General features: G+C 43.6%; 1 protein-coding gene across 3 annotated transcripts in view; it reads right to left on the reverse strand.

Moving 5' to 3' along the window:
- ZFHX3 (zinc finger homeobox 3) overlaps positions 1 to 19,439 on the reverse strand; it is a 601,913-nt gene that overhangs the window by 12,949 nt on the left and 569,525 nt on the right. For all 3 annotated transcript variants that reach the window (XM_033942405.1, XM_033942408.1, XM_033942407.1), the window contains one exon: positions 10,168 to 15,549. In XM_033942405.1, the coding sequence (XP_033798296.1) occupies positions 10,168 to 15,549 (5,382 nt within the window). The remainder of the gene's footprint in view (positions 1 to 10,167; positions 15,550 to 19,439) is intronic.

Consider the following 19,439-nt stretch of genomic DNA (forward strand, 5'->3'; position numbering starts at 1 on the left):
GATTGGCTACCGTGAGAATAGGCTACCGAGCTTGATGGACCATTGGTCTGACCCAGTAAGGCTATTCTTATGTTCTTATTTACTATGTTATTATGTATCTATAACTGGATATTTAATTCCAGTACCTGGATACTGGTACAGATAATTACTAACCCCAATATAGTTAGGTTTAATACCTATAAACCGACTTCTGAATGTTACCTTGGAAAAAGGTCTCAGTACACGCTAAAGATGAATAAAATGCATAAGAAGTTGCACTTTATTAACAAGCTGGAGTGAGATGTCTATAGTGCATACTAAACAGACAATTTGTACTATAGAACTTATCGAGCTATTTAGTTACCCAGGCAACTTCCTTTGAAAACAACCCTATCACTTCTTCTGCTCTCTCTCTATCGTTTAGATACCCCAAAGAAAGCTAGATATTTTGCCTTTCATTTGTGAAATCTCTCTGATGCTTAAACCCTCCTAAGTTTCTACTCCAGACATGTCACCCTTGAATATCATTACATTACATTAGTGATTTCTATTCCGCTTGTGCCTTGCGGTTCTAAGCGGATTACAAATTAGAAGATATCTGGACATTACCGAGAGAATTGTATAACAAAGATTCATGTTACATCCCAGCAGAGAGAGGTGCTGGGATGTAACAAAGGTATAGAAAGCTAACCAGGAAATAAGTATAGAAACCCAACTAGGTCGTGCATGTGCAAGACCGGAGGGTTAGGACTTCGATGGGAAGATAGGACTCAATGGGAAACCAAGGTGGCAAGGGGGCCCCTTCTAGTGATTCAGACAGGTCGTGACCTGTTCGGGCCGCCGCGGGAGCGGACTGCTGGGCAGGATGGACCTACGGTCTGACCCGGCGGAGGCACTGCTTATGTTCTTATGTACATTACATGATACAGTTGATAGTTACAAATTAGAGAATATCTGTATTTATCCGATGGAATTACATAGTAAAGATTGAAGTACTTACAGGAAACATAGTATTACCGTACATAGTAAAGATTCAAGTACTTACAGGAAACAGTGGAGAATAACAATATATTCGGGTAGCTGAGGAGGATAACCTAACATTGAAGGGATAAGTTTATTGAATATATATGGTAGATGCTTATTTAGCGGTCTGGATATTTTTTGGTTGGTATGATTCGAGGAATTGACTAGTGTGTTATTCACAGGGGAGAAAGCATGTACGAGTGGGAGGAGATTAGTAAGTAAGGACGTGTTTTTTGAATAGAACTGCTTTTCTGGTTTTTACCAAGGAGTGAAAATTACTTATTCACCCTCCAGGGATTCAAGACAAAGTTGGACAAGTTCCTGCTAAACTGGAACGTACACAGGTGAGGCTGGGCTCAGGTCTTTGACCTAAGTGCCGCCGCGTGAGCGGACTGCTGGGCAGGATGGACCACTGGTCTGACCCAACAGTGGAAAATCTTATGTTCTTGCTTCTCAGCCCACTGCTCTAACTACCAGGTCAGGCCAGCTCATATGTTCACTCACAGCTTGGCCCACAGTCCTTCCTATGCTACTTAGAGGCTCTAACAGCAAACCGAAGAAAGACCATGAGCAAAGGAGAACAATGAAACACTGAAGGGGTTTAATGCCCATGACAAGGATCCACACGTGGGTTACCAGATGCCCAGATTTACTCAGGTATGTCCTCTTGAGGACTGTCTGGATGGATTTAGAAAAACCAGCATCTGCCAGAGCTCAGGGTCAAGTCTGGAGAGCATGACACAATGATCTCATCACATTCAGACGTGGCCCCGAGCTCTGGGAAGAAGAGATAAGGTTGTGTGTGGGTGGGGCACATGTCCTCTTTTCCCCCTAACCAATATGTTAACTTGACCCTGCAGACAAATCAGAGTCATTCCTTGGAAAAGTCTGAGGCAAACATGCAGTCCTTATTCATAGGAGGCATGGAACACACCTATGAAAATACCTTTTCTAGAGAGCTAGACCAGGTTTCTGTTGGAGAGCATCACCCACATGTATGACTGTTTCATTAATTCTCTCTTCATATACAAAAAGAATGAAGTCAATTATCCCACCCTTCCCCACAAATTAGCATACACACTTTAGACTGATAAGAGCAGATGTTCTCAATTTGAAGCAGGTGTACCCCAGGGGGGTACGTATACCATTGTCAAGGGGTATGCAGTGCTGTAAGTCTCCCACCCTCCTTCTGCCATCACTTATCTCCCTTTTGCCATCACCGTCTTCTCTCCCCAGTCCTCCCGGACTGACAGCGGCAACTCACTGTGCTTTTAACTTCCACACACAGCTGCCCCTAGCATTACTTTAGCGATTCCATCAGAAAGGCCCATCTCTGATGATGCAACTTCCTCTTTCCTTGGAGGCAGCCAGCCTAGCAAAGGCTCCAAGGCTGCCTGATGGACAATGAGCTGCTGCTAGGGCAAGGGTTGGCAACCTGTGGCTCTTCTTGCATGTGACTGTGGCTCTCCAGGCTCCGACCCTTTAATCTCCCTCCCTACCCCACGATCCAGCCCGGGCCTACTGAGGTACCTGGTAGTAACAGCGGGGATCTTTGTGCCTAGAGCGCGGCACTCTCACTCCTGCTTCCTCGCAGCTGCCTTCTAAAATATCTGCCGTGACCTTTCATAGCTGCTTGCAGGATTTCCTGTAGTACCACAAGCTGCTGCGAGAAATCAGTCATTTTAGAAGGCAGCCACAAGGAGGGCCACACTCATACCACAGAAACTCCAGCTGGACCACCAGGCACCTCGTTAGGCCTGGAAGGGGGAATCGTGGGGTTGGTAGGGAGATTAAAGGGTCAGGGCCAGGAGAGGGTAGAGAACCTTGGATATGAGTTAGAGGGAGGGGCAGGGGAGGGATGAGAGGTGCAGAGACCTGCAAAGGGTTGGAGGGGAGAGAAGCTTCATCTTGGATAAATTGGCTCTTTTCTGTAAAAAAGGTTGCTGACCCCAATGCTAGTGGGAGGAGAGGTACTGCTGGATATGAGGGAGAGCTGCTGGACCTGTCAGGAAAGGAAGGGAAGGGAAAGGTGCTGCTGGACTTGAAGGAAAGGGAAGGAAAAATGTTACAGGAGTGGGAGAAATGGACATGGAGGGGAGAGTGATGGTGCATGGGGAGATATCATAGTGTGAGTGGGGTTGGGGGAGGAAAGGAAGAAAAATTGTTGGGGTTGGAAAGGAGGGATGTCACACTTGAGGGAAGGGGTGAGAAGAGAGCGTGCAGGAGGCAGAAAATGTTGGACTCGTGAAGAGAGAGAGAGAGGGAGAGATGTTGGATGGGGAGGGCAGTAAGGATATAAAGAGAAATGTCACAGTCAGGAAAGGGGAGAGGGCAGAGTGAAAATTTGGACTCCTGGAGGGGGAAAGAGATATTGGTTGGGGGAGGGAATGAGGTCTGGAGGAGAGGAAGTGTGCAGGAGGCAGAGAGAAAAATGTTGGATTGGTAAAGAGATAGATGGGAGAAATGTTGGACTGGAAGAGGGGCCAGAAAGGAGGAAGGGAGGGGAGATGTTGAATTACAGGGGGCAAAAAGGAAGAAGGGAGGGAGAAATATTACATGGGGGGGAGGAGAGGACTCAAGGAAGGGAGACATGTCAGATCTGGAGAAGGTCGATGGAAGGAGGTTGAGAGACATAAGACCTGTGGAAGGGGGAGGGAAGGAGAGAGAGATGCCAGATTGTGGGAGACGAGAGAGAGAGGTAGATTTTGAGGAACAGAAAAATGGAAAAAAGTTGAATGTTAAAATTTAATGTCAAAGATGGATGAAAGGCAGAAAGTGAAGGAGAGAAGTACAGTCATGTGGAAAAATTAGGACACCCAATGAAATATTCAGTTCTTTCTTAAAAAAATGTTCATATATCAATGTGAAATCTTTCCTCCTTGGATACCTCCCATGCAAGTTAAATTTGTGCAGTCTCTTTCTGATAGTAGAGGCATGCACTTTCACATTAACAGTAGCAAGAGCATGCTGTAGGTCCCATGATGACATTTTAGGGGGTTTTGGAGACTTCTTTTAGCATCTTGTGGTCTGCTCTAGGGGGTCAACTTGCTTGGACGGTCAGACCTGGGCATGTTGGCAGTTGTTTGGAAATTCCTCCGCTTGCACACTATTTTCCAGACCGTGGAATGGCTAATGTTAAATTATTTTGAGATCTTTTAAAATCCCTTATCAGACTTATAAGCTGCTATTATCTTCTTTCTGAAGGCCTCAGACAACTCTCTTGATCTCACCATGTTGTTCACACTCACCGCAGCAGTCATGAGCATAACAAACTAAATGTCTGAGGTTTAAGTAGAGCAAACCATCTTCAAAATGCTGAGTAACAATGTTCTAATCATGTGCACTTGATGTGATACACTTGTGTGTGATTTGAGCCACTTTATGTGGGAGGATATGTGGGGGTGTCCTAATTTATTCCTCAATTAGAATATACATTTTTGTTTCATGAGTAAATCAATGAAAAGTTTTGTTGATTACCTGCAATTACATCACTTTATTTTCAAGAGATAAATAAAAAAAAGATTTGACATTGATATGTGAACATTTCTTAAGAAAAAACTGAATATTTCATGGGGTATCCTAATTTTTTCACATGACTGTACAGCCAATGGATATGAAGGCCCTGGAAACACAGGACAGACAGAAGGAAGTGCAACCAGAGACTGGGAAAGGATGTTTAGAAAAATAAAATCACCAGACAACAAAGGTAGGGAAAATGATTTTATTTTCAATTTAGTGATTGAAATATGTCAGTTTTGAGAATTTATATCTGCTCTCTATATTTTGCACTATATTTAGTTAATTTGCTGTAGCAGTTACTGCTGTAGCAGGTGACATTGCATATTTTAAAGTCATCTGCCTTGACATCTTTGAAAAACAGAATATAAATGATAATTAACATTTTCTTTGCATACAGTGTGCTTTGAGTAGTTTAATTTTGTGGTTACCATTATGTATTGCCAATAAAAATAATATTGTGTGTTTATGAAAAATGAATGGAAGAAACTGTTATGGGGGCAGGGTCTGGGACAGAGCTTGGGTGGGATACTCAGTTGATATTTGTTAGACTTAAGGGGTACTTGGCTTAAAGAAGTTGAGAAACACTATGATAGAGTACAGTTTTATTTTAAAATGTAGTTAGCAGTCCTGTCATCAGTATATTGCCCTTACAGACTGTCTGCATGAGATGTATCAGAAGCTTCAAGATAAAAGCTCATAATAGTGAGGTGCTTTGCATTCATTTGCATCTCATTATTATATAATGCATGTTACGAATAAACACCACATGATTTTGACACTTAATGTGCATTAAAAGGCAAGACACTTTGATAACTACCCCCCCCTCATCATCTCAGCTTTCAGAAGGAGGATAAAACCACCTTCCCAATAGAGATTAGTTGATGGAGTCATGAAGCTGTGAGATTTTGGGGGGCCCTGGGAGAGGATGACTGGGCTGGGTAGCCCCCTTAGATCATGGGCTTGTTTTATTAATGTGTTGCATTCTATGCATGTTTGTTTATTTGTAAACCACCTAAATTATCTTTGGATTGATAAACATCTGAGTAGCCCTGCATCACTATCCATGGTCAGTTGTGCTTTCCAAGAGAAGAATGACAAGATCCAGTAACTAGGAGACTCATTCCCAAGTTTACCTCATTATAAGCTCTCCTTTGAATAATCTGATCAATTTCTTCATGGATGGGTTGTGCACCCCAACTCACAATTTGGATTATAGGAAGCATCAATTTTCTCAGCTCTGCCTCCTTGTCTCCCTGGGCAATGTTCTCTCTTCTCAGTCTTAACTTCTACAAGCAAGTCTTTTCCTCTGCTCAATACTAGATTTCTTATTTTGGGGTATTAATCTAATCTTTTTTTGAGGCTTCCTCAAGGTAAGAGGTTCCCAGGAGTTCTGGGACAGCTCTGCCTGGGGGAAAGGTCAGATGTTGGAGTCTGAAGGCAGGAAGACCATACTTTTTAAAAAGTACCTGAGAGTGGTGCTTGCTCCTACAGAGTCCAGTGCTGATTTGACCCTGCAACTGGCCGAGAGGCTTGGCAGAGGTTTGCTGCATCCTTCCCCCTGAAGAATTGTGATGGGTTGAGGGTTTCAGGTTTTTGGACCTGAATAAAAACAGCCCAAAGAGAGAAGCCATCCTTGCTTGTCCGAGGAAGAAATTCCTTCTCCATTTCCAGCTGCAGTGAGAAGCTGATGCAGGCACAGGGCATGGCAGATCAGTACAGTTCATTACTGTCTATGGGAGAATCAGAGTGGGTCAGAAATTGGCAAAACTGAAGGTTTCTGGGGTTAGCCCGAGTCCCCTACCTTTAAAATCCTATTTTCAGCATTTTTTAACTTTTAATTTTGCTCCCACAGGCCATTTAGTGTCAAAATGCTGCCACAGCAGCCATCTTGGATTTACCAGTATTATTTTAAAAGCCTCTTTCCGCCTCCACAACTGCTCAATTTTGGTTTAAATCGATTGTAATGGACTCCCTCAGGTGGATTTACCCCTATATCAATGCAATGTTTGTGCTGGAGGGCACCTGAAAAGCATTCTTGTACCACGTGCCGCAGGGGGCAGGAGCCATGGACTTGACCTCCTTTGATCCCTCTGCAGGTCAGGAGTCACAGAAGCCCCTAAACTGTGACTACACTTTGCTGGCGAGGTACTGCTGTGTGAAAGCATCTGACCCCGAAAGGAGGTGAATTTCAGACTGGCAGAGGTCCCTGGAGGATCCAGGTCAGGTTTTTGACCCCGATTTTGTGACCCTGATGTATGCAGCCTACTAAAAATATAAATGAACACCTACAGGGTGTCAACAGGGAGGTGCACAGAGAAAGTTACCTCCACAGGAGCCAGAGGTTCAGTCAGAAAAGGACTGGGATGATTTGGGGTCATTGCTCTCCAAGAACACATCGTCTTTGGAAGATTCTGTTTCACAGAGGATCCAATGGTGCAAAGACTTTTCAAATCATCGGATTTAACTAAGTTATTACAGTGTCTGTCTTTGGATAAAGAGTCCCTGTAGGTCTCGGCTACTCAGCTTTCACTTTTATGTAGCACCAAGTTATAATCCAAATGCTTATCTTCTCACATGGAGATTACCATGATAACGGAGCACTGGGACATGTCCAAAGGTCCCTTAACAGGTTAGTAAACTGACTTCGCTGCCTAGTGAAGGGGGTGTGATCCTGAAGGATACGCAGGATCAAAGAGTGGATTTGTTTCTCAAAAGACAATTTGAGGTGTTGGTTTTAGGCAGCAGCATCCTTTGTGGTGCAAACCTGCTACAAAATGCTACACCAAAATCCAGGAGCGGAGGTGGTTTGCCCTCCTGTCGACCTGGCTACTCCATCCACCAGATCTTCAACAACACAAGACGTAAAACAATTTTCTCTGTGATTGCACCCATACTGTGGAACTCTCTCCTTTCAAATATGAGGCAGGAAAATAACCAGGCTTTAAATTTAAAGCAAGCCTAAAAATCTCCCTTTTTAAGGACGCATTTGGCGTATGAATCAGGCTGTTAACTATCTTATTCCCTTTCCCATCCCTTCCCTTTCTTAAAATAAATGTATCCCAAAAGTGTTTTCCTTTTGTATCACGTATTGTCATTTGTGTTGTTTATTTTACCCGATTTTTAACTTTTTTATTATTTAAATGTTGTTTTTGGTAAGCAGTTTCCAAGTTTCTTTCAAATTTGATAAAATTGTTTTTTCAGAATTTCTAAGCGATGTACAATAAAATAGGGGAGACAAACAATTTATTAGGGAAACACTGACCTACGTCAGATGAGAGGAAAGAACTATAATTAATATAGGAAAGAGGATGAAGAAGGAATAAGACTTAGGGCAGGGGTAGGCAATTCCAGTCCTTGAGAGCCGGATCCAGGTCAGGTTTTCAGGATCTCCACAATAAATATGCAAATCCATCTCATACATATTCATTGTGGATATTCTGAAAACCTGACCTGGCTCCGGCTCTCGAGGACTGTCTGCGTAGAGTGTCGATGTCAAGCTAAATTATTCAAAGGCGTCCCTGAATAGGTGACTTTTTAATTTCCAAAATAAACTTGAAACTTATGTAGCTGATGCCATTTATGACACGCTCAGAGTTATGAGTAAAGTCTCAGCTTCTGCACCAGGGGTAGGGAACTCTGGTCCTCGAGAGCCGTATTCCAGTCGGGCTTTCAGGATTTCCCCAATGAATATGCATGAGATCTATTTGCATGTACTGCTTTCAATGCATATTCATTGGGGAAATCCTGAAAACCTGACTGGAATACGGCTCTCGAGGACCGGAGTTCCTTACCCCTGTTCTACACTCTCTGACCACAGAATGACTTGGATCAGGCAGTGGGCGGGAGATTTGGCGTCTAATGCTACTTTGAGCAAATTCCCTTTAAGGGGTAAATGCTCTTTGGCAAAGGACTGGACGACCTAATGACAAGTATAATGGACCATAATCCTAAATCCTTGCCAGACAGTAAAGCACAAGGATCAGGCAGTTCCAATTGGGGTTCCTTTTGTGTCTACAAAAGACTGTTATGGGTCTATGGAATACTCATCACAAAGATCCAGGAGAGCTCAGACAAAGCAATCCCAATAATGCCAGTTCAGCCTCTGAGCTCCCCTGCATAGGGGGTAGACTTTTGGAGTTCCGAGAGACTTGAATGAAGATTTCTTCTGACCAGTGGATGTTGGACATAATTCAATAGGGCTACAAGCTCAAAGTTTATCACCCACTCTGTGTCCTCTTTTTAGAATCTCTGGCGGGAAGACTGGAGAAGGCTGCCGAGGTCAGAGTGACATTGCAAAGGCTGTTACAAATTGGCCACAGAGCCTGTTCCAGACACAGACTCAGGGAGATACTCTAAATATTTAACTGTGCCCAAGAAAGATTCAGATGATTGGAGGCCAATCCTAGATCTCAAGGCGGTCAATACTGCATTGAAAGTTCACAGATTTTGGATGGAAATTGCGATCAGTCATTGCTTTGGTAGCTCTGGGAGAACTTTTGGCTTTACTGGATCTGACAGAGACTTATTTGCATATTCCCAGTTCACAGAAATTCTCTCAGGTTTCATGTACTAGAGAAGCACTTTCAGTTCTCAGCGCTTTCAGGTTGGCCACTGCACTGCGCACCTTCACCAAAGTAATGGTGGCGGCAGCCCACCTGTATTGTGCAGGAATCCAGGTTCATTCTTTCTTGGATGACTAATTGATCAGAGCACTGTCCTTGCTGGACTGCCACCAGCTGGTTGCTCAGGTAAACCAGCTCTTGCAGGATCTTGGGTGGATTATCAATTTCAGAAAGAGCCACCTGGAACCAACTCTGTTTCTGGAGTATCTGGGAATCCTGTTCAACTCAGCAGAGGGCCGAGTGTTTCTTCCAGATCCACGTAAACTGAAGCTCAGACGCCAGATCCTAGACATCTTGGCAAAGTCGGCTCCTGTGGCTTGGCATTACCTGCAGGTTCTGTGGTCCATGGTAGTGACCAGAGTTGTAATTCCATGGGCAAGAACGTACCTGTGCTCCCTACAGAGCTCACTGCTGGCACCTTGGTCTCCTTAGTCAGCATATGATTCCTTATGCCCCATCCTGCCAGAGATGGATACAACCTGCATTGAATAATAGTCTGGGTTGAATTTCCAGCGGCTTGCCTTGTGGCAGCCAAAAGAGAAGAAAATTATTGTAAGACAGTGGGTTAGAGTTCCACTGCTCGCTGCACGCTGCTTTCACAGAGCTCTACAAGTGTTAAGTACTGGTTACACACAGGTAGGAAGTGAGTCGGTTCCACCTTTAGTTTTGCAATTGCAATATTTGTTTACTATTTTTTGTTCCTACTGCAGAGATGAGCAAAGTTAATGTTATTGGGGAGTCCCCTGAACCTCTCATCATTTCTTCTTTTAGGGATTATCGCTCGCTTTGGTATGGACTGAGGACAGAGCAATGCCCAGGGAGACAAGGAGGCAGAGCTGAGAAAATTGATGCCTTCTACAATCCAACTCATGAGTTGGGGTATACAACCATCTTTAAGGAATCACATGCTGTTATATAGAAAAGAGGATTATCGAGGTAGGAACTAATCCTTCCTTAGTTTTATGGACACCTTTCATATCACTTGCAAGCATTTTCAGACAGATATATTGGATACAAAACTCACCTGTGTTAGAGGGTGGGAATCCTGGTAAGGATGGGCTGCTTAGGCCTGGCAGTAGAACTGGCGAGATGCCTGGTAGTGCTGAATATGCAGTGGGGAGATTAAGAGCTTGAAGAGGTGCATTATCAAAAATGCTTTGTTGCTGGGTTGCCAGACCCAGAACCTCATTGGCTTTTTTGATGCGATCTAGTTCCTGTTGAGCCATCAGTTGGCGGACAGTAGCTGGATCAAAATATTCCTTCTCTTTATCCAACTGGCTTCCAATGGCATCTTTAACTTTGGAGATATGCTGTTGAGAGAAGATATGGTCACGCACTGATAGCCGTGCGCCGTACTTGATGCCACACAAAGTGCATTCTGTCCTGGGTCCCTCATAGCTTGTTTGGTTTATTCCAAAGTGCTTAGCCATACTAAGTTTGCACTTTTTCTCCTTTGCCCTGGCATTCTGAAACCACACTTGAATAACTCTCTTTGGCAGTCCTATGTCATTACCCAAGACCTCACACTCCAGCATGGTAGGTGTCCGGTAATCATTAAAACAGGACTTTAAAACTTTTAGTTGGAGATTAGTCATCTGAGTGCGAAAGCGTTTTTGGCCTGGTCGTTCCCCGCTCTCTCCAGACTTACCTGCTGAACCACTTGCACCAGGACTAGGTGAGCAAGGGTCTGCAAGGCTGGAAGTCTCACTATAGTCCACAATACCTTCATTTTCAAACTCCTTGCTGTAATAACTAAGTGCTGGACTTACTATGTCAAAAGACATATGATCTTCATATTCAGATACTGCAATCATAGAAGACTTTGGCAGACCAGATTTAGTTTCAGTAGTAATGCCTATTGTACTGTCATTGTCTGCATTACCTTCATCTCCTGTTGTAGTGTCTGTAATTGCAGTATTAACTGAAGAACAGTCATCAGTATCCAGTTTTGTTTGGTCAAAATTCAGATTAATTGTGGATATGGAAGGGATTTCAAAATCTTCTAACCCTTCAACTTTGATGGAGGAAGGACTAAGTACAGTTTGAGGTGACAGGTCCATTGATTTACTCACTGGTGAAAGAGGAATATTCTGGTTGTCAATACTTGTTGAGGGTAAGTGCTGAAAACTGGATCCATCAGTGAGATCACCTTTCATCTGGATTCCACCATCACAGTCTATCATCATAGCTGATAGGGTTAAGTTGTATCCAGCCCTTTTGGCCTCATGCCAGTGGCGTGATCGGATATGGGCTTCCAAGGCAGTCTTGGCTTTGAACAGAGCTCTACAGAAAGGACATCGTCTGTGGGCTTGTGTTGGCCCAACTGCCCTAAACTGCCCTTTCCTTTCACGTGCTCGGGTGTTCTGAAACCAAACCTGTACCACTCGTTTCTTCAAGCCTACCTCATGAGCAATATGATCTAACATTTTACGTGTTGGGTTGGAGTCCAGCAAGTATTTCTGATACAGAATTTCTAGTTGCTCTGGGGTAATGGTTGTTCTCAGGCGTTTGTCTCTTTGATGTTCGTCTCCACCAGTCCCACTATCATTTTCTCCAGGGCTAGCATTGGCTTTTTCTTCCAACTTTCTCTTTAGTGTGTTCATTGTGGATGTCGGTATAGGGGGTGAAGTAGCAGAGCTTGCTGCAATCTGAGATAGAGACCCAGATAGTAGTTGATTTGCCAGCAGTGGATTATTGGGGTCAAAAAGCATGAAAGACATGTCTAGTGGCCTGTCCAAAAGCTGATGGTGGATAAGCTGATTCTGTGCACTTAAGAAGTGAAGTTGTTGATGTTCCTGCCAATGTTCAAATGAAGAAAATGCCAACTTACACTGGTCACACTGGTAGGGAAGTAATTGAGGAGGGAGGTTTGCTAGTTGTTGGGGAGATGATGTGTGAAGGGGTTTAAGAGGAAGATGGGAGAGATCAGATGTGTTAAGGCTTGATTGAGGCAAGGAACACTGCGGTGATTGCTGTTGTATTGAAGCTGAAAGAGACAGTTGTGGGTTTTGCTGTGCTGCACTCATCTTCTGTTCAGACTGATCTAGATGCTGATGTAATGACAGTTGGCGAGACTCTTGCTTTGGTTGTTCTTGCTGCTCTTCGGTTTGGTTTTGTTGTATTCTTGGAGGTTCAGAATGCTTTGGTTTCTCACATTTAGTTTCTGTTTTGGAATTGTACGCCAGGGCTTCATCTTGATCAGTCATGTGCTGGAGGTAAGCTGTATAAGTTGCATTAGCTGAAGATGAAGCAGGCGTGCCGAAAGATTGAGAAAGCACTGAAGTACTGCATGAGGGACTTGATGGTGTCAGAACTTCAGTGGCATCCATAGAATCTTCATTTTGGCTATCATCCTGCAGATCTTCATCTTCATCTTTGTAACACAACTTTTTCTGGTGCTTAATGAGATCAAAAATGCGCTGAAAAACTAAGCTGCACTTTTTGCACTGATAACTTAAGTTGCTAGTTCGGATGTATCTGTCATTTGTAAGCTCACGCCTCTCCCCTTCTCTCCCATCACCCTGGTTCTCATAGTTCTTTCTGGCCTTCTGACGGGCATTCTGGAACCACACAACAATAACTCGTGATGGGAGGTTCAGCAGGTTAGAAAGCTGCTCAAATTCATCATCCTTTGGGTAAGCATTGGCATCAAAGAAATCTTGCAAGACTCTGAGCTGGTAGTCAGTAAATCGGGTTCGTGAGGATCTCTTGCTTCCCCAGTACTCATATTTCTGAGGTTCTGGGGAAGGTGGCCTGGAATTGGTCTTCAGTTCTTCCAAGCTGGTAATGGGAGGATTACTAAAATTATAAGGTGAATCTTTGTTGCGCTGTCGTTCCTTAAACAATGTGTTTCGGAACCAGTGCTTAATCACTTTTTGTGGCAATCCAGATTTGTCTGCCATTTCTTTGATGTGTTCTTCACTGGGTGAATTATTGATGTCAAAATATTGCCTAAGAACTCTGAGCTGGTCGTCGGTGATGCGCGTTCTTGGCCTCTTCTGCTGCTGCTGCTGAAGCAAATTAGGGTTGAGTTGATGTTGATATAGTTGGGCCAAGTCAGCAGGTAGCGATTCTACAGATCCAAGCTGAGGAGGCAACTGAGCAGGGAAGGTTTGAAGTGGCATAGTTTGCATCATAAGAGGAGAAAAAATGGGCAGCTCCATTGGCATAGAGATTTGGGTTAGTGGTACAGATGATTGGGCAGGTGAAATTGTAGGAGAAGGAATAGGTGGTGCAGAAGTAGGAATGTTTGGAGTAGAAGCAGGCTGAGGAGGTACAGGTAATGGAGGTGGTGGAGGAGGAGGAGGTGGGGGAGGTGGCTGCAATGGTGGTGGATCTGGGGTCTGAGACCTTAGTGGATATAGTTTATCATAATGCTCTCGATATTGTTTGGAAAACTTTTCCAATTGCTCAAAGGAGAAGAAATGCTGGTGGACATGTTCCTGGTGGCTCTTCAAAATTAGAATGTTGGAAAAAAACTTTCCACATGAATTGCATTCAAGCTTCTCCAAATAGTTGTTTTGCTCATTTTTACCATTTTTTCTTTGCACCTTCTGCTTGTTCTCATTATACTGAATAACAAGCTCAAAGCCAAAATTCTCCAACAAGGCTTTGGTGGCACTACCTCTTGCATCTGATGAAATACGAGGAGGTAGCAGTACAATTTCTGAATCATTCATTGGTGCATAATCTTTCTTATCTTTGGTCTTTAAAGTATCAGAGAAGGCTTCCCTGCCTGAACAGCTACCATCCCCTCTTTCTGCATGTTCTCTTTCCCTAAGAACTTCTTTGTAGTTCTCTTTAATTGATTTCTTTTTCTCAGGAAGCTGAGATGGTTGTAAAATTGTGGCATGTGCCTGTGGCAGAGAGAGCTGGCTTTGCTGTAAGATCTGTTGGTGCTGTTGATGGCCCTGCTGTGAGAACTGAACCTGGGCCTTTAGATCTTCCAGCAAAGTTGAGCTACTACCAGTCAGAGTCAACGTTCCACTGGTAATTGGCAGACTAACTTCTGAGCTGAGCTGAAAGTCTGTGCTAGGGATATAAAAGGGGAAAAGCAAATGCTGCTGCTGCTGCTGAAGTTGGAGAAGGGCCTCAGTTGTCATTGGGAAGTGGGGTATGAGAGCTGGATTGAACAGCTGAGACTGCAGCAGGGCTGCTTGCTGTTGAAGTTCTTGTTGGAGGTGGGCCTGCACCTGGGCTTGAGTTAAACTTTGTGTTTGTTGGTGCTGCTGCTTTGAAGTGATTAGATCTACCAGCCTTTTCTGATTGACTTCCTTTGGCTCAGCAAGGGAGGGGAGGTTAGCGCTAATAGGGGTGCTGAAACATGTAATTCCCATTGTATCACTTGAGGAGTGGCTTGGCAAACTAGTGCAAGTTACGGAATTAGCATTGCTACCATTATTGGTAGTGCCTGGACTGGGACTCAGAGAAACACTGCTGCTGTTAGTGATACTGCTATTGCCACCCCCATTTCCACTAGCCGCCTCCAACTTTGCTGCTCGAGCCTTGGTTTGGTGTAAGACAGAACGCATATGAATCTCCAGCGTAGAGCTCTGACTGTATGCCACAGTACAGATGCTGCATTTAAATGGTTTGCTGTCTGGGCTGCTGGTGGGCTCAGGTTGTCCTGATGCTGATTCTTGCAAAGCCTTTTTCAATTTATGTAAGTGTGATACAGAGTTATAATGAACTAACAGAATATTTTTTTGAGTGAAAGATTCCTTGCATACAGTACACTTGTAGGGCCGAGAGGGATCTAAGAATTTCTCCATGGTAAAGTTAGGACCTTTTCTAAAGGGCAAAGCTCTTTTGGGTTCAGACCCTGAATCTTCCTGTACAGACCCAGAATCACTTCCTGTAGGACTCTGTTTATCCTCCAAGTCACTTTCTTCCTCCTTCTCCTCCTCTACAATGTTGGGTTCTTCAGTCAACGAAGTATCTCCCATGGCTAGAAGGTCTCCATTTACCAAAAGCCCACCATAGAGTTGCTGAATATCAGCTTCAGTCAGTTCCAGGTGACTGGCTTCTAAGTGTTTTTTCAGTGCTTGGAAGGTACGGAAACTACGCTGGCACAGAGAGCACATAGTGGCAGCCCGGATGACGTGGTACTGAGAGTGGAGCTGAAGTTTCTCAATGGTCTTGAAGGCCAGGCTGCACTGATGACAACGGTACTTGTACACATGACGATCTGACACTGGAAGCTGAGGCCGTTTTGTATGGACCTCGTTGAAATGTATCTGGAGGGCTGCAGATGTCTTAAAGATCTGATTGCACCCTTTCTTCCAGCAAAGAAAGCCAGAGTCCTCCCTAATTGATCCAGCTGGGCCTGTAAGGCTAGATTTCGAGTCGCCAATGTGTTCTGATCCATCATACAACAGGATGCTCCTGCCCAGCTCCTCAGAGGATTCTGTGAAAGCAAAATTGTCACAAATTATTTTCTGAACATTTCTTATACAATTATTTTATTAAAATTTGCTTAACTGCCTCTAAAACACATAGACAAAGCAGTGTTCAGTAATAATCTTGCTGGTTGGTGTCATTTTAATGTACTGGCCAGTGAAACCAAAATAAATCTGGATGTCCAGTGGCAGTATCTTAATAATGGTAGACACTGAATATTCATACCGTTAAAACCAATTATTTTATTATTAACCTGTGGTAAAATAAGTAGCCAATGATTACGTCCCCCCCTCAGTGGTGACAAGCAGCCCTATCCAGATAGTAGCAATATTCAGTTGGCTATCTAGCCTCTGTGCTGTCCGAACTTCAGCCAAACAGTTGACCAATTAGTAGAATGAATAACGTGGCTAACCTTCACTCTGCCGCTATAGCGCTGAGGCAGGTCATAATATGCAGCATTATCCGGAGAGTGCTAACTAAGAATTTCTAGATCTTCCTCTCTGAATATCAGCCATAATCTGTACTTCCCTCTCTTTCTAAATATCTATTTAGAGTGAAGGAAGGGCCTAATGGTTATTGCAGTGGGCTGAGAACAAAGCTAGAGCTGTTCCTCGTGACCCTGGACAAATCACTCAATCACAACGGGTACAAAAACTTAGATTGCAAGTCCACTAGGGACAGAGAATGTAATAGAAACATAGAAAATGACGGCAGAAAAGGGCCACGGCCCATCTAATCTGCCCACACTAATGGCCCACCCCCTAACTACCTCCATGAAGAGATCCCACATGCCAATCCCATCTTTTCTTAAAATCTGGCACGCTGCTGGCCTCAATTACCTATTGTGGAAGATTATTCCAGCGATCAACCACTCTTTCGGTGAAGAAATATTTTCTGGTGTCGCCATGAAACTTCCCACCCCTGATTTTCAACGGATGCCCTCTTGTTGCCGTGGGTCCTTTAAGGAAAAAGAGATCCTCTTCCACCTCGATACGGCCCGTGACATATTTGAACGTCTCGATCATGTCTCCCCTCTCTCTGCGTTCCTCGAGTTGAGTACAGCTGCAACTTACCCAGTCGTTCCTAATATGGGAGATTCTTGAGTCCTGAGACCATCCTGGTGGCCATTCGCTGAACCGACTCAACTCTCCGCACATCTTTTTGATAATGCGGCCTCCAGAATTGTACACAGCATTCCAGATGGGGTCTCACCATGGATCTGTACAACGGCATTATGACCTCGGGCTTACGGCTGACGAAACTTCTACGGATACAGCCCATGATTTGTCTAGCCTTGGATGAAGCTTTCTCCACTTGATTGGCAGTCTTCATGTCTTCGCTAATAATCACTCCCTGTATACCCCCTGTATACCGCTTTGGTTGTACATTTAGTCATTACTCCTGAAAAAAAGGCTATGTGATTACTTCTACTTACTCAGAGAAAATAGCAGATAAGGATAACTTGATTCACCCACATTGCTCATTTCTTTTTTTAAATTTGTTCATAAACATTTAGCACAACACTTAGCAGTGTTATTTATTTATTTAATTTTTTATACCGTTTTCCCAAGGGAGCTCAGAACGGTTTACATTAATTTATTCAGGTACTCAAGCATTTTTCCCTATCTGTCCCGGCAGGCTCACAATCTATCTAATGTACCTGGGACAATGGGGGGATTAAATGACTTGCCCAGGGTCTCAAGGAGCAGCATGGGTTTGAACCCACAACCTCAGGATGCTGAGGCTGGAGCTTTAACCACTGTGCCACACATCCCCAGCTGTAATTTTATTCATATGATAAATACATCAAACATTTATACATAATCAATATGGATGGTAAAGAATGCTGTTTCCAGACAGTAGCAATTTTATCTCTTAAATTGCATAAAACTTCCCTTCACTTAATACACCGCAAAGAGCCAATTCATCTAGGAGGAGAGAGAACAGGAATACATGGTAAGGTAGACAAGATTTAACCAAAAGAGGAACACTAGGAAAGGAAGGTTGGAGAAAAGAGATCTAAGACAAGGGAATCCAAGGCCGAAAATCTATGGATTAGTATGGAAATCATGTTGAAGAGGGGAAAGCAAGCAAAAGGATTTTGACAAGGTCTTGGATTTCAGAGCAAAGATACAGAGGAAGTGAATTTCAAAGACGGCAACTAAGAAAATCAGGAGAATAAAAAGTCTTTATTGGATGAAACAGAGTGAGTCAGGAGTCTAAAGACCCACAAAACCAAAACTAGTCATATGAATCAATCAGTTAAAATAATTATAAAAATCTGATACGATGCATCAAAACTGTAATTGTCAAAACCCAATGTCACATATAACAAAATTTAAAACAAAAGTAAGCGGTGGTGTATGAGGGTAGCCCTGCTCCTTCCCTCCCCCCCCTCTTTAAACCTTTGACAGCGCGAGCAGCTTCTCCAGCCTGTTGTTCGTGTTGGCTTTACCTCTGATGTCACTTCCTGGCCCCGCAACCTGGAAGTGATTTCAGAAGGAAGTCAGGCTGGTGCAGCAACAGGCCGGAGAAGTTGCAAAGATTTAAAGAGATATAGTGAGGGGGGGGGGCCCACCAAGATGGCGCTCAGGGTAGTCCACTCCCCTGCCCCCCTCTTTACTACGTCACTTAATGTAAGGTACTGTCAAATAAAAAAAACAAATGAAACATGAAAGAACATATGGAACAACTAAATAACCACGTAACCTCGCTGTCCTGAAAAGGTATGACGGGATAGAAATAAAGCTATTATTATTAATGTGAAGTACTTTGAAATAAAAACAGGTCTAACTTACACATACCAAGCTACATATAAGGATAAATCCCTCCAGCATAGGCTGCCACTATGTATAGAAACTCAACATAAGAAAAACAATGCACTAAAGTGGACTCTAAAAATGAGAGGGAAAACCAAACTGCAAAAGCCTTAAAAAAGAAGAGATAACAAGATATTAACTGGGTCAGAAGTGACCACATGAAGCTGAGATCTTCAAACCAAGAAAACACAAATGGTATTACTGGACTACTCAAATGGCCAATGCAAAACACGTAGAAAGGGAACATCAGCGCACACTAAAAACTATGGAAAATAGCAGATACATATACTAGCAAAACAGCACAGTTACCATTAACAGGTGCTATCCGGGGACAGCAGATGAGTGACGTCATCCATAGAGCCTGGTACGGACAGTGAAAAATGTACTGTCACTTTAAGCTTTTGCAAAGCTTCAAGCCTAACATCAGCTCGCGATTCCTCAATTCCATAAGCAAGCTAAAAAGCCAACCATGGGAGGTGGGAGGAATGTGAAAATATCTGCCTGCTGTCCCTGGATAACCCCTGTTACAGTAAGTAATTGTGCTTTATCCCAGGACAAGCAGGCAGCATATTCTCACAAATGGGACGCCCTAGCTCAACTAAAGGGGATGGAGGGAGAGTTGGCCTCCAAAGAAAACAAAATGGTTAGTGCAATATCTGATATGAGAAGGCAGGGAACAAGGGAAGGCAATGGAGAGAATATGTGGTATACAACCGTCCTCAGCATGAGTGAAAGAGAAGAAACCAACAAACCAATGCGTATGGAGGCTCCCAACAGGAGATGACCTCATAGCGGCAGCCAAATCTGAGCAGAGGAGAGGGATACACCAGAAAAATGTAGGACGAAACATTAGATTGGATACTGGCAAGTGGCATGTATAAGTGTGACCAGACCAAAAGACTAGTTGTAGCCATTCTTATTCTTGGTTGTCACAAATGGGAAATGAAAGGGAAAGCTGCAAAGCAAAATGGAAGCATGATTCCCGTTAAACAGAGTAATGTTAGAGGCAAAACGGGAAAGAAAAGATAGGGAGGAGAGAAAACTCCCTGACTATTGATGGGATAATATACAGAAGCTG

Source organism: Geotrypetes seraphini, chromosome 4 (genome assembly GCF_902459505.1).
Source record: "Geotrypetes seraphini chromosome 4, aGeoSer1.1, whole genome shotgun sequence".
Taxonomy (NCBI): Eukaryota; Metazoa; Chordata; class Amphibia; order Gymnophiona; family Dermophiidae; genus Geotrypetes; species Geotrypetes seraphini.